Below are 14,645 nucleotides of genomic sequence, written 5' to 3' on the forward strand. Positions count from 1 at the left end.
TCGTATCGTCCCATGATGCTGATGTGGTGAATGTGTCTTGTCTGTCATCCCCCAGGGTTGGATGGGAGTACGTCTGCTTCAGAGCGAGAGAGACTCATCAACCAGTTCAACGACCCAGAGAACACCTCCACGTGGGTCTTCCTCCTGTCAACGAGGTACTAGACTGTACACACACACACACACACACACACACACACACACACACTGATACACATAGAAGTGAAATTGCTGTGATCTGATGGCTTCTGCCCTTTCTAATAATTCTATTTCTATGCTTATATATTGTTCAATCAAATACACAACAAATGCTGTGTTAACACAGGCTGCCCAATTCTGATTATTTTTCCACTAATTGGTCTTTTGACCAATCAGATCAGCTCGTTTGCCTATAATTGGGCAAACGATCAGAATTGGGCTGCCTGTGTAAACGCAGACAAATACACTCAATTAGACACACTCGCCCACACCAGATATTTATTCACACACAATTCCTTTTGCATACACTTGATCAGCCGTTCACTTAGGCATATACACACACACACACACACACACACACACACACAGGGTAACACACACACTTGTGCATGTTGTCAATAAGCCTGTGTTGTGTGACTTGCAGGGCGGGCTGCTTGGGGGTGAACCTGATCGGAGCCAACCGGGTGGTGGTGTTTGATGCGTCGTGGAACCCGTGTCACGACGCCCAGGCGGTGTGTCGAGTGTACCGCTACGGCCAGAAGAAGCCCTGCCACATCTACCGCCTGGTCTGTGACTTCACCCTGGAGAAGAAGATTTACGACCGACAGGTTTCCAAACAGGGCATGTCTGGTAAGAGGGAGGGCACAGTGATGCACGATATGACTGTGTGTGTGGAAATTGCTGGATTAATTTGAGATTCTTAAATCGGAATGAATGGCAGCGTGTAGAATTTGAAGTTGAATTATGAATGACGGCGTAGTACAACCCAGGAGAGTCTAATTAAGCAATTGGGCCCGAGGAGGTGTGGTATATGGCGAATATACCATGGCTAAGGGCTGTTCTTTTGCATGATGCAACGCGGAGTGCCTGGACACAGCCCTTAGTCGTGGTATATTGGCCATATATCACAAACCCACCGAAGAGCCTTACTGCTATTATGAACTGGTTACCAACGTAATTAGAGCAGTAAAACTAAACGTTTTGTCATACCCGTGATATACGGTCTGATATACCATGGCTTTCAGCCAATCAGAATTCAGGGCTCAAACCACCCAGTTTATAGTTGGTCAGTAACACACTGATTGGTTATGTCTCAGTGGTCAATAACACACTGTGATTGGTTGTGTCTATGGTCAGTAACACACTGTGATTGGTTGTGTCCAGACCGCGTGGTGGATGACCTGAACCCGGTTCTGACGTTTACCCGCAAGGAGGTGGAGTCTTTGCTGCACTTTGCAGAGGAGGAGCCTGACCCGACCAAAGCTCCTCCCCAGCCCCACAAAGAGATGGAGACGGTCATCAGCCAAGCCTGTCAGCTCTACCCCCACCTCATCACTAAGGTACACACACTCACTCTCTCTCACAGACACACACTGTCATTCATCGCTGTACATCATTACTATGGCACACGCGCAATCAATTAACCCTGTTGATCTGTACCCCACCAGGAACCCTTCCACCATGAGTCTCTGCTGGTGGACCGGAAGGAGTCCAAGCTCACTAAAGCAGAGAAGAGAGCCGCTAAGAAAAGCTACGAGGACGAGAAGCGTGCCTCCGTGCCCTACTCTCGCCCCTCCTACGCCCACTACTACCCAACCAGTGACCAGACCCTCATCAACATCCCAGCCTTTAACCAGCGCAACTGGTGAGTGACAATCTCTCTCCATTCTCTTACCTGCGCTATCACAGCACTAACAGACAGGTAGGTGACTGCCAAAATAAAGGAAACACCAACATTGTGTCTTAGTAGGGCATTGGGCCACCACGAGCCAGAACAGCTTCAATGCTCCTTGGCATAGATTTTACTAGTGTCTGGAACTGTATTGGAGGGATGTGACACCATATTTCCACAAGAAATTCCATAATTTGGTGAAAAATGCTGTCGCAGTCTCCGCTCCAGAATCTTCCATACAGTTGAAGTCGGAAGTTTACATACACCTTAGCCAAATACATTTAATCTCAGTTTTTCACAATTCCTGACATTTAATCCCAGTAAAAATTCCCTGTGTTATGTCAGTTAGGATCACCGCTTTATTTTAAGAATGTGAAATGTCAGAATAATAGCAGAGAAGAATGATTTATTTCAGCTTTTATTTCTTTCATCGCATTCCCAGTGGGTCAGTTTACATACACTCAATTAGTATTTGTTAGCATTGCCTTAAATAATTGTAATTTAGGTCAAACGTTTCGGGTAGCCTTCCACAGCTTCCCACAATAAGTTGGGTTAATTTTGGCCCATTCCTCCTGACAGGGCTGGTGTAACTGAGTCAGGTTTGTAGGCCTCCTGGCTCGTACTCGCTTTTTCAGTTCTGCCCACAAATTGTCTGTAGGATTAAGGTCAGGGCTTTGTGATGGCCACTCCAATACCTTGACTTTGTTGTCCTTAAGCCATTTTGCCACAACTTTGGAAGTATGCTTGGGGTCATTGTCCATTTGGAAGACCCATTTGCGACCAAGCTTTAACTTCCCGACTGATGTCTTGATGTTGCTTCAATATATCCACATAATTTTCCTGCCTCATGATGCCATCTATTTTGTGAAGTGCACCAGTCCCTCCTGCAGCAAACCACAACATGATGCTGCCACCCCCTGTGCTTCACTGTTGGGATGGTGTTCTTCGGCTTGCAAGCCTCCCCCTTTTCCTCCAAACATAACGATGGTCATTATGGCCAAACAGTTCTATTTTTGTTTCATCAGACCAGAGGACATTTCTCCAAAAAGTACCATCTTTGTCCCCATGTGCAGTTGCAAACCGTAGTCTGGCTTTTTTATGACGGTTTTGGAGCAGTGGCTTCTTCCTTGCTGAGCGGCCTTTCAGGTTATGTCGATATAGGACTCGTTTTACTGTGGATATAGATACTTTTGTACCTGTTTCCTCCAGCATCTACACAAGGTCCTTTGCTGTTGTTCTGGGATTGATTTGCACTTTTCGCACCAAAGTACATTTACATTAGTGTATGTCATCTTCTGACCCACTGGAATTGTGATACAGTGAATTATAAGTGAAATAATCTGTCTGTAAACAATTGTTGGGAAAAATGACTTGTCATGCACAAAGTAGATGTCCTAACCGACTTGCCAAAACGATATAGTTTGTTAACAAGAAATTTGTGGAGTGGTTGAAAAACGTGTTTTAATGACTCCCAACCTAAGTGTATGTAAACTTCCGACTTCAACTGTAAGTGTTCAATTGGGTTGAGATCTGGTGACTGAGACACAAACACACTCTTTAAACCCCCTATGCTCATTTGAGACCTCTCTTTTAATGTCACTGAGATCTCTTCTTCTAGCCATAGTAGGCCAAAAAAATTGGGCAACTGGGTATTTTTATACATGACTCTAAGCATGATGGGATGTTAATTGCTTAATTAACTCAGGACCCACACCTGTGTGGAAGCACCTGCAAATACTTCAATAGGGTTGTGCAAAGCCTAATTGGCAGGCCTAAACTACTACCTATCCAAACAAATGATCCCTTTAAATCATTGTCACAACTGGCATTGGGCAACAAAAATCACCAAATTCCTCTTGGATCACTTGAATTAGGATCTGTATTTGTCTACTTCGTAATAATAATATGTTTATATATCAGATATTATGCATTTTACAATTTCCACCGTTTTCAAAGTCCCAAAAAGTTGTAAAGAAACCATTTTCTAATAATTTAACATTGCTCACCTAATGAAAAAGCCTGAGTCAATCATAATTCGTAGATTTAAAATGTAATTATTAAAATGTATTTTCTCATTACCTTAATGAATCTTGTTTTCTGTCATCTTCTGAATCTTCTTTTTTTGTCAAAATATCTAGGTTTTCTGTAGGGTGTTCACCCATAAAATTATTTCATTCATTGTTTATGAATCGTATATGGTTTAAAAGTTAGATGGTTTACTCAGAGGATTAAGCATGATTTAAAGTAAATAGTATGTCATTGGCCATGGTCAAAGACTGGTCGCTGCTCAATAAAACACTGTCACTGCTCCATGGGCAGAACGGCGGTAACTTCAAATGTCAAGTGATAAGCTAGCTAGTGGCTGCAGGTTCGTGTGTGTGATAACATGGGCTTCTCTAAATGAAATCCAAAGAATACCAAACAAAATTGAGCCTGACTTTTTCCACATTTTGTTCTATTACAGCCTTATTCTAAAATGGATTGAATAGTTTTTTCACAATAATCATAATGACAAAGCAAAAAACAGGTTTTTAGAAATGTTTGCAAATTTAATATCACATTTACATAAGTATTCAGACCCTTCACCCAGTACTTTGTTGAAGCACCTTCGGCAGCGATTACAGCCTCGAGTCTTCTTGGGTATGACGCTACAAGCTTGGCACACCTGTATTTGGGGAGTTTCTTCCATTCTTCTCTGCAGATCCTCTCAAGCTATGTTCGGTTGGATGGGGAGCGTCGCTGCACAGACATTTTCAGGTCTCTCCAGAGATGTTCGATTGGGTTCAAGTCCGAGCTCTGACTGAGCCACTCAAGGACATTCAGAGGCTTGTCCCGAAGACACTCCTGTGTTGTCTTGGCTGTGTGGTTAGGGTCGTTGTCCTATTGGAAGGTGAACCTGCGCCCCAGTCTAAGGTCTGGTCTTGATCGGAGCAGGTTTTCATCAAGGATCTCTCTGTACTTTGCTCTGTTCATCTTTGCCTCGATACTGACTAGTCTCCCAGTCCCTGCCGCTGAAAAACATCACCACAGCATGATGCTGCCACCACCATGCTTCACCGTAGGGATGGTGCCAGGTTTCTTCCAGATGTGACGCTTGGCATTCAGGCCAAAGAGTTCAATCTTGGTTTCATCAGACCAGATCTCATGGTCTGAGAGTCTTTAGGGGCTTTTTGGCAAACTCCAAGCAGGTTGTCATGTGCATTTTACTGAGGAGTGGCTTCCGTCTGGCACTACCATAAAGGCCTAATTGGTGGAGTGCTGCAGAGATGGTTGTCCTTCTGGAATGTTCTCTCTTCTCCACAGAGGAACTCTGGAGCTCTGTCAGTGACCATGGGGTTTTTGGTCACCTCGCTGACCAAGGCCCTTCTCCCTCGATTGCTCAGTTTGGCTGGGCGTCCATCTCTAGGAAGAGTCGTGGTGGTTCCAAACTTCTTCCATTGAAGGATGGAGGCCACTGTGTTCTTGGGGACCTTTCAATGCTGCAGATATACTTTGGTACCTTTCCCCAGATCTGTGCCTCGACACAATCCTGTCTCGGAGCTCTACGGCAGTTCCTTAGACCTTGTGGCTTTGTTTTTGATCTGACATGCACTGTCAACTGTGGGACCTTTACATAGACAGGTGTGTGCCGGTCAATTGAATTTATCACAAGTGGACTCCAAGTTGTAGAAACATCTCAAAGATGATCAATGGAAACAGGATGCACCTGAGCTCAATTTCGAGTGTCATAGTAATGAGGCCCTTAGCTAAATCTGTAAATAATAGGAGACAACCGTTATGAGTCAGCAAACAATTGACCACATCACTAAAGCCCATTCATGCGTCCATGTTGGTAAGGTAATGGTTTGAGAATAAGAACCTCATTTTGAAGGCATACAAGCAAAGAAATTAACTTAAAGGTGCTTCACATAGAAGTTTTGCATTGTGTCATTTCAGAAAATGTCCATAATCTGGCGCTAATAGTGGAATGATAGTGTTTGACCCTATTACTTACCCGCCAGTGTTGTGATTGGGTGTGATATTCACCTATTGATTTCTCCCGCTAGAGCGGCGTCAGTTGTCAAAATGTGAAAGCTGTTCTGTAGCACCTTTTAGCTTGCGCTCATCTAAGGACTACTCATCGAGATGATGCATCATGGGTAAATAGAATTGTGTTTAAAAACTGATTGAGTTTTTACAGGAACTTGAAAAGGTGTTATGGTAGTGTCCACAGACACTGTTTTTATGTAATACATTTTTGTAGTCCAATGTAAACTTCAGCTAGTTTACCGTTGTTATGAATTATGGAAATACTACAGCGACATTGTGTTTTATTATAATAAGTTAATTTTTTCTAAAGTACATTTTTATAAAATGACCTGAGAATTTAATCCGGACGCATTTCGGTAATGAGAATTAGGGGTGAACGTTTACAAAATTCTAAAGAACATGTATAAAAAAACAAGACACTTTGACAAACTATGCATCTTACTCTTCAGAACGATAGTATATTTTTGCAGATGCATCATGGTTTTTTAACTGTATTTTCTACAGACATGGTTAAAACTGGTTTCATGAGATTCACCCTTCTAGCCTCCAAATTCAACCATGCCATCTGAACCACATCAGACTGTGTATGATCCTCATCCTTGTGTGTTTTGAATCCACTAGGCGTCCCATAGCTCGGGGTGATGAGAAGCCCGTGGCCAGCGTCCGGCCCGTCCAGTCCACCCCCATTCCCATGATGCCCCGCATGGCGGGCATGGGTGTGGCGGGTTCCAGCTCCGGGGTCGGCTTCCCCGTCAACTACCTGCAGAAGGCTGGCGTCTACGTCCAGAGGATCGTCACTACCACAGGTACAATACATTTCCCTGTGGGGACATTAGAGTTTGAATTTAATAGAATTGTTGTTGATAAACACTGATACGCTTGCCATGGTCCTGTTCATTAGGGCACACTGTAGCAAAATGGAAATGAGCATTTCTTATTGGATTACATTTAGTTTGTCCTTTTCAGAGCAATTTCTTACACGTTGTGCCTACTGAACATGACCCAAGGGTAGGTTTAAGAGTTGAAGGAATAACTGAAATGCTGTGAGGCTGCATTAGGATAGACCGGTGTTATAGGGTCTATGTCCCAAATAGCATCCTATTCCCTATATAGTTCACTACTTTTGACCAGCATAGGGAATAGGGTGCCAGTTGTCATGCAGCTATGTTAAGTTGACCATTCCAACTTTAAGCAATTTTAGGTTAGAATAATTTCAGTTAAAAAAATGACATACAGTATGTCTTTAACTCCTTGTTTTTGACCTCTCAGATATAGTGATCCCAGGAGCCAACAGCACCACTGATGTCCAGGCCCGTATCGGTGCAGGAGAGAGTATCCACATGATCAAAGGGTCAAAAGGTAACAAGAACACAGCCTACAGAGCCTTCAGATATTATTCATACCCCTTGACTTATTCCACATTTTGTTACAGCCTAAATTCAAAATTGATTAGATTATTTTCTCACCCATCTACACACAATGACAAAGTGAAAACATGCTTTTAGAAATGTTATCACATTTTATTGAAAATGAAATATCAAATTTACATAAATATTTACACCCCTGAGTCAATACTTTGTAGGTGCGTCTTCAGCGGCGACTACGAGGTCCTTCTTGCCCGGTTGCTCAGGTTGGTCGGACGGCCAGCTCTAGGCAGAGTCTGGGTTTTTCCATATTTTTTCCATTTGCCAATGGAGACCACTGTGCTCTTGGAAACTTTCAACACTCTAGAAATTGTTTTATACTCTTCCCCAGATATATGCCTCATCACAATTCTATCTCGGAGATCTACTGACAGTTCCTTGGACTTCGTGGTATAGTTTCTGCTCTGACATTAACTGTCGACTGTGGGAAACTGTGTTTCTTTCTAATTCATGTCCAAACAATTGAATTGGCCACAGGTGGACTCCTATCAAGTTGTATTGACATCTCAAGGATGATCAAAGGAAATTGGATGCACCTGTGCTCAATTTTGTATATCATAGCAAAGGGGTGTGAATACTTAAGTAAATTAGGTATTTCTGTATTTCATTTTCAATAAATTTGCTAAAATTTATAAAAACATTACATTTACATTTACATTTTAGTCATTTAGCAGACACTCTTATCCAGAGCGACTTACAGTAGTGAATGCATACATTTCATACATATTTTTTTTTAGATTTTTTTTTCGTACTGGTCCCCCGTGGGAATCGAACCCACAACCCTGGCGTTGCAAACACCATGCTCTACCAACTGAGCCACATGGGACCAAAAGGCCCCTAAAGACTCTCAGACCATGAGAAACAAGACTCTCTGGTCTGATGAAACCAAGATTGAACTCTTTGGCCTGAATGCCAAGCGTCCCGTCTGGAAGAAACCTGTTTTGACTTTGTCATTATGGGGTATTGTGTGTCGATGGGTGAGATTTTTTTTTTGAATAATACATTTGGAATTCAGGCTGTAACACAACAAAATGTGGAATATGTCAAGGGGGTATGAATACTTTCTGAAGGCACTGTATACAGTGCATTCGGAAAGTATTCAGACCCCTTCTCTTTTTCCACATTTTGTTACATTACAGCCTTAATCTAAAATGTATTAAATACATTTTTTCCCTCATCAATCTACACATAATACCCCCATAATGACGAAGGGAAAACAAGTTTTTAGAAATGTATGCAAATGTATAAAAAACATACCTTATTCAGTATTCAGACCCTTTGCTATGAGACTCGAAATTGAGGTCAGGTGCATCCTGTTTCCATTGATCATCTTTGATATGTTTCTACAACTTGATTGGAGTCCACTTGTGGTAAGTTCAATTGATTGGACATGATTTGGAAAGGCACACACCTGTCTATATAAGGTCCCGGGGGTTGACAGTGCATGTCAGAGCAAAAACCAAGCCATGAGATTGAAGGAATTGTCTGTAGTGCTCCGAGACAGGATTGTGTCAAGGCACAGATCTGGGGAAGGGTACCAAAACATGTCTGCAGCATTGAAAGGTCCCCAAGAACACAGTGGCCTCCATCATATTTAAATGGAAGAATTTTGGAACCACCTAGACTTATCCTAAAGCTGGCCCCCGGCCAAACTGAGCAATCGAGGGAGCAGGGCCTTGGCGAAGGAGGTGACTAAGAACCCGATGATCACTGAGAGCTCCAGAGTTCCTCTGTGGAGATGGGAGAACCTTCCAGAAGGACAACCATCTCTGCAGCACTCCACCAATTAGGCCTTTATGGTAGTGGCCAGACGGAAGCCACTTCTCAGTAAAAGGCACATGACAGCCTGCTTGGAGCCAAAAAGCCTCTAAAGACTCTCAGACCATGAGAAACAAGACTCTCTGGTCTGATGAAACCAAGATTGAACTCTTTGGCCTGAATGCCAAGTGTCATGTCTGGAAGAAACCTGGCACCATCCCTACAGTGAAGCATGGTGGTGGCAGCATCATGCTGTGGGGATGTTTTTCAGCGGCAGGGACTGGGAGACTAGTCAGGATCGAGGGAAAGATGAACGGAGCAAAGTACAGAGAGATCCTTGATGACAACCTGCTCCAGAGCGCTCAGGACCTCAGCCTGGGGAGAAGGTTCACCTTCCAACAGAACAACGACCCTAAGCACACAGCCAAGACAACGCGGGAGTGGCTTCGGAACAAGTCTCTGAATGTCCTTGAGTGGCCCAGCCAGAGCCCGGACTTGAACCCGATCGAACATCTCTGGAGAGACCTGAAAATAGCTGTGCAGTGATGCTCCCCATCCAACCTGACAGGGCTTGAGAGGATTTGCAGAGAAGAATGGGAGAAACTCCGGAATTACAGGTGTGCCAAGCTTGTAGCGTCATACCCAAGAAGGCTCGAGGCTGTAATCGCTGCCAAAGGTGCTTCAACAAAGTACTGCGTAAAGGGTCTGAAATACTTCTGTAAATGTGATCAGTTTATTTTTTTATACATTTGCAAAAAAAATAAAAAAGCTTTTGCTTTGTCATTATGGGGTAATGTGTGTATATTGTTGAGGGGGGAAAAAAGAATAATTTTAATGTATGGCTGTGACAATAACAAAATGTTGATAGAGTAATGTGGTTTGAATACTTTCCGAATGCACTGTATACTGTAGAAGCTATGGTCCCATATCTACCTGCATGTCGTCAAATTATTTCTCTACATACTTTAATCCAAATACTGTACACACCTTAGAGAGTGGTTTACAACAGCCACATGGGCACCTGAATTCTCCAAGTTAGCTCATTTAGATAAAGGGCTCGGTACATTAACCTAAGTATCAAAACTGACTTGTGCTTCCTTTTAACCTAATTTTTGCCTGAATACCTTTTATACTTTTATTAGCTGTTTTCGTGAGAGGAGAGCTTGCAAGTAAGCATTTAATTGCACTGCGTTAACTTTGCTGTATCCTGTGCATATGACAAAGTTTGATTTGATTTACTATCATCCATTAACTCCAGTCTTCCTCACAGGTACCTACATCAAGACCAATGATGGCAGGATTTTTGCCATCCGCTCAGGGAAGCTCAGCAGAGCAGTGCAGGGAGGAACTGCTACCAACAGAGGTGCACTATAAGTTAAATTACATTACATTTGATATGGAATCCATTTGACAGGATATGATAGATCCAAGTGACTTGGTGTACAGACTACAGAGAGAACCAGAGTGGACCTAGTGCCGAGCCCTGGGAGACACAAGTAGTGAGACCTCATCAAGATGCGGACTTAAGGGAATCTAGTTGTAGCACTGTTTGAAAAATGAATAGTTACTCTCCATTTTGACCTTCTATTTTCCTCAGGTTCCCAGGTTTCCCTTCTTCACGCCATCGGTAACGGCTGTTCGTCTCCCGCGGAGCGCCAACGGCTGACCCCCGACAGCGCCTTGTGGCCCTCCACCCCCGAGATCCTACGAGAGCTCAGCCGCTACGCCGTCACCGCGGATACCGTCACCGTGGGCAATGAGCTGCCGTCACCATCGGACACGTTTACAGGGGACAGAGGGGGAGGGGGAAGAACGCAGCAGCACAATCAGACCACAGAATCGGACCACAGCCGGCAGTTCAGAGAGGACGTCGGAATGAGCATCAGCGAGGCTCTGCAACGCTCCAAACGCAAGATGGCCGAGAGCCGTGGACACAAGCAGGGGGGCAAACGCAGCTCGACAGCAGCCGGTTTCCCGGGCCTCTCCCTGGGAAGCGGCGGCCTCAGCTTCCCCCCCATGAACCAGGCCCTGGAGGGACACATGAGCCACCCGCTGCTGATGGGAGGCAATTCCTCGTCCCCCTTCCTCCAGTCAGCAGGACAGACTCTGGGAGACCTGCAGGCCATGTTCCCCTCGGCAGGGGCGGACCTCCTCAACCATGCCTCCTCGGCCACAGGAAGCAATGGACACCTCCCCTCCTCCTCCTCCACCACCTCCTCCACCAACACCATGCCTGTGTCCTCTGCCTCCACCACCCTGCCCCCCTACCTGATGAATCCCAGTGTAGCCGACCTTCTGTCCCCAGGCTTCCCTCTGAACTACAGTCAGTCCCTGCTGCCTGATCCCAGGATGTACCCCAACACCCTGGGAGGAGGCCCAGCCAGCTCTGGAGGAAGCTCCAGCTTCCTCTCCCACTACCCCTCTTCCCCCTCCAGCCTCCTGGGTGCAGCCCTGAGCCGGCCTGACACCCATCACATGGCCACGGACAACGGCGGCAGCAGCTCGGACGATGACGTCATCGAGGTAACAGGACAATGAGCCAGCATTCGTTAACCCTGAGGGGATAAGTCGCAAAAACAAACAACTCCCCGCCCTAACCTAGCTAACCCTCTTAGCCCCTCTCCACACACACACACAGACTCCTATGAGCGGGCAAGTGAGAGGGAACGAGGCATACCTCAATGTGCTTACCAAGACAAAGTAACAAAATCCTTATGCTGAATATCTTACTGAAGATTTGCCTGAGCCCCTGAGGTTGGTGAGGCTGAGCACCAGAGACCATGGATGGGAATGGATGGACTTGTTGTTGTAGGGGACCAGTTGGTTGAACATGGGGCTTCCAAGCACTGCCTCTACCGCTATGTCTTCTAGCATGGCCGTGCAGTTATTTTACCCCCGTGACGATTACTGAGGCCTGTCAGGACACGTCTCCTCGGAGCTCACATCAGATGGTACTGTGTGATCGTCTGTTGGACCGTTTGCATTCAAAATAAAAAAACGTGATTTTAGAGCCGTTAGCTGTTTGATAGACATTGTAGCAAACCCAGTTGGAAAGGATGAGAAGACAATATACACTCCCCTACAAATTTATTTGGACAGTGAAGTTAACATTTTTACATTTGCCTCTATACTCCAGCATTTTGAATTTGAGATCAAGTTTTTCATGAGGCAACAGTACAAAATATCACCTCTTATTTGAGTGTATTTTCATACATACAGCGCCTTCAGAAAGTATTCACACCTCTTGACTTATTACACATGTTGATGTGTTACAGCCTGAATTCTAAATAGATTGAATATTTTTTGTGAAAACATGTTTTGAAATGTACTGAAAAGGAAATACAGACATCTCATTTACATAAGTATTCACACCCCTGAATCAATACTTTGTAGTAGCACCTTAGGCAGTGATTACAGCTGTGGGTCTTTCTGGGTAAGTCTGTAAGAGCTTTCCACACCTGGATTGTGCAACATTTGGCCATTGTTTATTTATTTGTTTTCAAAATTCAAAAGCTCTGCCAAATTTGTTCATCATTCAAGTAGATGTAAGTCAAAACTAACTTGGCCACTCAGGAACATTCACAGTCTTCTTGGAAAGCAACTTGTGTAGATTTAGCCTTGTTTTGTAGGTTATTGTCTAGCTGAAAGGTGGCTTCATCTCCCAGTGTCTGGTGGAAAGCAGACTGAACCAGGTTTTTCTCTAGGATTTTGCCTGTACTTAGCTCCATTCTGTTTATTTTTTTATCCTGAAAAACTCCCCAGTCCTTATCGATTTAAAAGCATACCTGTAACATGTGGTACTCAGTAATTTGTTGTATTGGATTTGCCTATACAATACACTTTGTATTCAGGACAAAAGGTTAATTGCTTTGCCACATTTTTTACGAAATTACTTTAGTGCCTTGTTGCAAACAAAATGCATGTTGTAGAATATTTTTTTATGTACAGGCTTCTTTCTTTTCCCGTGGTCAATTATGTTAGTATAATGGAGTAACTACAATGTTGTTGGTCCATCCTCAGTTTTCTTCTATCACAGCCATTGGCTTATGGCTGTAACGGTTTTAAAGTTACTATTGGCCTCATGGTAAAATCCCTGAGCGGTTTCCTTCCTTTCTGGCAACTGAGTTAGGAAGGACGCCTGTATCTTTGTAGTGACTGGGTGTATTGATATACCATCCAAAGTGTAATTAATAACTTCACCATGCTCAAAGGGATATTCAATGTGTACTTTTTTTTAGCAAAGGGGTTGAATACTTATTGACTCAAGACATTTCAGGCTCTAACAACAAAATGTAGAAAAAAGCAAAGGGGTGTGAATATTTTCTGAAGGCAATGTATCTGTTTACCATTTAGAAATGAAAGCACTATGTGTCTAGTCCCCCCATTTTGAATATGTATTTTTTTTTTTTTTTTTTTTTACATAAGTATTTGGACATTTACTTAGTGTATTAAAGTAGTCAAAAGTTTCTCCGTGGTTGGTCAGTACCTTTCTCGGTCTGTGATGTCATGTCAAAATCATTGTGAGTGGAATGGATCGGGCCTCAAGGTTCTGTTTTTCCACTGGAATAAAATCTGCAATTGGACATGGAATAAGCCTACTGGAGTTATTATATAACTCACACTTTTTTGTGGAGTTTCAGTTTACTCTCTACTACCTATTTCACCATACACTCCTCACAACCTCCACTCTACCCACCCACTACTGCTTACTTCCTTGTCCTCTACCTTACAGCCTGTTTCTAGTTGATCATGTTTTTTTCCACCTCACTTCGGAACCTCAACCTTTTTCTAATTGGCCATGTCTTGTGTCTATCAAATGATTTAGCCAATCATCCCAGTCCTTTTAACAGGGAACACTATTTCCTTGGAGAAGGAATCCCCATCCTCCCTCTCAATCCAAATAGTTTCACTGTGCTTATTATTTCTTCGTGTTATCATGAAGAGAACATGATCCATATGTTGTTTAACAATGTTATTTTATAACATCTTGATAATGTTAGCTTGCCTTGACTAGTTTGTAATTTATCTTATTGTATGAATTTACCAAAATTCTTTATTTATAATGATGAAAACTAATTCATCTGCTGTATTATTTTTTTATTACTTTTTTCCCCCCCTCTCTTTTTATCCACGTTGATCTTTTGACCAGTGTCTGTGGAAGAGCAGAGAAGTGGCACAGACTGACTGTGTCCCTCCCGATCTCTGTCACCCCCATGTATCCAGCATATGACAACTGTGTTACTTCGTTAATGTTATTTTAACATAATAAAACACACTTCTCCTGCGTTGTTACTTCATTTTATTATGACACTGACATTTTGTTTTTATGGGCTTTGTATGTTCTACGCACAGTACATTTGAAAAAGTATTCAGACCCCTTGACTTTTCCCACATTTTATGTTACAGCCTTATTCTAAAATGGATTTAATAGATTTTTCTCATCAATATACACACAATACCCCATAATGACAAAGCAAAAGTTTTTTTTTTTTTTTTGTAAATCTATAAAAAATAAACTGATCACATTTACGGAAGTATTCAGACCCTTTACGCAGTACTTTGTTGAA

At 43.2% G+C, this 14,645-nt stretch overlaps 1 protein-coding gene across 3 annotated transcripts in view; it reads left to right on the plus strand.

Moving 5' to 3' along the window:
• LOC115208229 (helicase ARIP4) overlaps positions 1–13,671 on the plus strand; it is a 39,154-nt gene extending 25,483 nt beyond the window's left edge. For all 3 annotated transcript variants that reach the window (XM_029776111.1, XM_029776112.1, XM_029776113.1), the window contains exons 15-22: positions 56–155; positions 620–825; positions 1,360–1,535; positions 1,644–1,840; positions 6,518–6,702; positions 7,166–7,255; positions 10,349–10,441; positions 10,676–13,671. In XM_029776111.1, coding sequence (XP_029631971.1) covers positions 56–155; positions 620–825; positions 1,360–1,535; positions 1,644–1,840; positions 6,518–6,702; positions 7,166–7,255; positions 10,349–10,441; positions 10,676–11,616 — 1,988 coding nt within the window. In that variant the 3' untranslated portion in view covers positions 11,617–13,671. The remainder of the gene's footprint in view (positions 1–55; positions 156–619; positions 826–1,359; positions 1,536–1,643; positions 1,841–6,517; positions 6,703–7,165; positions 7,256–10,348; positions 10,442–10,675) is intronic.
• Positions 13,672–14,645: the final 974 nt, after the last annotated feature.

This window comes from Salmo trutta, chromosome 14 (assembly GCF_901001165.1).
Source record: "Salmo trutta chromosome 14, fSalTru1.1, whole genome shotgun sequence".
NCBI lineage: Eukaryota > Metazoa > Chordata > Actinopteri > Salmoniformes > Salmonidae > Salmo > Salmo trutta.